At 38.6% G+C, this 1951-nt stretch overlaps 1 protein-coding gene across 1 annotated transcript; it reads right to left on the minus strand.

Moving 5' to 3' along the window:
- Positions 1-1179: 1179 nt before the first annotated feature.
- Positions 1180-1692, minus strand: LOC137829440 (uncharacterized mitochondrial protein AtMg00300-like). The gene has a single exon (XM_068636244.1). It carries the CDS (start codon positions 1690-1692, stop codon positions 1180-1182), a length of 513 nt encoding a protein of 170 aa, XP_068492345.1.
- Positions 1693-1951: the final 259 nt, after the last annotated feature.

Genomic DNA, 1951 nt, shown 5'->3' on the forward strand with positions numbered 1-1951 from the left:
TCAATACCTTTCTCTTGGTCGAAACCTCTTACAACAAATCTTGCTTTATTCCTTGTACTCTCAACACCAGGCATTCATTCTTTTCTCTTAAAGATCCACTTGCAACTAATGACTCGTTTTCCTTCTGGTAACTTCACCAATTTCCATGTTTCGTTTTTTAGAAGACTCTTAACTTCTTCTTGCATAGCAGCAATCCACTTTGTTGAGTTGTCACCAAAGATAGCTTCAGAGTAATTCTTGGGTTCACCTTCTTCACCCATCTCTTGTGCAATAGTTAAAGCATAAGCAATGTTGGCAGATTCTGCAATTAATCTTTGAGTCGGTTTTCTTGGTCTCTGTTGTGGAAGTTCTTGAGCCATAGACCATGGTTGTGGTAATCCTCGTCGTTTAGGTGGACATTGCTCATGTGGACTCAAATGTTCACTTGTACCATCAATAGCAGTGACTTGATCATCTTGAGTACTGGAGGAATTGGGAACGTCTTCCTCATGAGCGGGTTTTTTAATCTCAAACTCCACCTTCTCTCGAGCATCTTCCTGGTCACCTGTATCAATTAAGGAAATGACAGTATCTTTTACAGAAGAGAGCATAGCATTTTCATTAAAGGTCACATTCCGACTGTGAATTATTTTGTGAGATTCTGGGTCATACAAACGATAGCCTTTAACCCCTGAGCCATAACCCAAGAAAATGCACTTCTTAGCACGAGGTTCTAATTTTCCCTCGTTTACATGAGAATAAGCAGGGCAACCAAATATTTTAAGATTAGAATAATCAACAGGGTTACCTGACCAAACTTCTTCTGGAATGTTGCAATCAATTGATCTGTTAGGAGAACGATTTATCAGATAACATGTTGTTGAAGCCGCTTCAGCCCAAAAAGATTTGCTCAAACCAGAATGGGAGAGCATGCAACGAACTCTCTCCAGGTTCTGTTGTGGAGTACTTGGGATGGTGAAGTGTCTGGAAATGCCTTCCTTCTTGCAGAAATCATTGAATTCATTCGAACAGAACTCAAGGCCATTGTTTGTCCTTAACCTCTTTATCTTCTTGCCAATCTGATTCTCAATCAATAATGTCCACTCTTTAAAAGTGGAAAATGCTTCATTCTTATGTTTGAGAAAATACACCCACAGTTTTTGTGAGAAATCATCAATAATTGTCATCATATAATGACATTTACCTCAGGAGGGAACTTTTAACGGACCCCAAAGATCCGAATGAATATAATCCAAAGTACCTTTGGTTCTGTGTGTCCTTTTTCTGCTTACCAAAAATGCAATGTTCACAGAAATCAACCTTTCCAGTACAGTGGTTACCAAGGTGACCCTTCTTCTTGAGGATTAGAATTCCCTTGTCACTTATGTGGCCTAATCTCATATGCCACAACTTGGTGTTATCTTTGTTGGGTGAGGCAACAACTGCAGAACCTGTAATAGTTGAACCCTGCAGCACATACAAACTATCACATCGAATTGCCTTTAGTAACACAAGAGCTCCTTTAGACACTTTTAAAACTCCACCTTCAGCTGAGTATCTACACCCATGAGATTCAAGGGTGCCTAAGGAAATGAGATTCCGTTTCAACTCAGGGACATATCTGACACCTGTTAAAGTTCTAACAATTCTATCATGTGTCTTGATTTTGATTGTTCCTTCACCAACAACTTTGCATTGAGCATCGTTTCCCATCAAAACAAGACCATTATAAACTGGTTCATATGTGGTAAACCAATCTCTATTGTGAGACATGTGAAAAGTACAACCAAAATCAAGAATCCATTCATTTTTAGACATTTGTTCAATGTTGGAAGCTACAAAACAATCTCCATCAGATTCAGTTTCAACAATACTAGCTTCGGCAAATTTTTCTGGTTGTTTACCATTTCCCTTATCTTCTCTATCTTGCTTATTTTTCAATTTATAGCATTCAGAGATCTCGTGTCCATTT

Source organism: Phaseolus vulgaris, chromosome 7 (genome assembly GCF_000499845.2).
Source record: "Phaseolus vulgaris cultivar G19833 chromosome 7, P. vulgaris v2.0, whole genome shotgun sequence".
NCBI lineage: Eukaryota > Viridiplantae > Streptophyta > Magnoliopsida > Fabales > Fabaceae > Phaseolus > Phaseolus vulgaris.

Coding starts and splice junctions, on each gene's coding strand:
- LOC137829440 (XM_068636244.1), bottom strand. CDS start 1,692: ATGGGAAACGATGCTCAATGCAAAGTTGTTGGTGAAGGAACAATCAAA.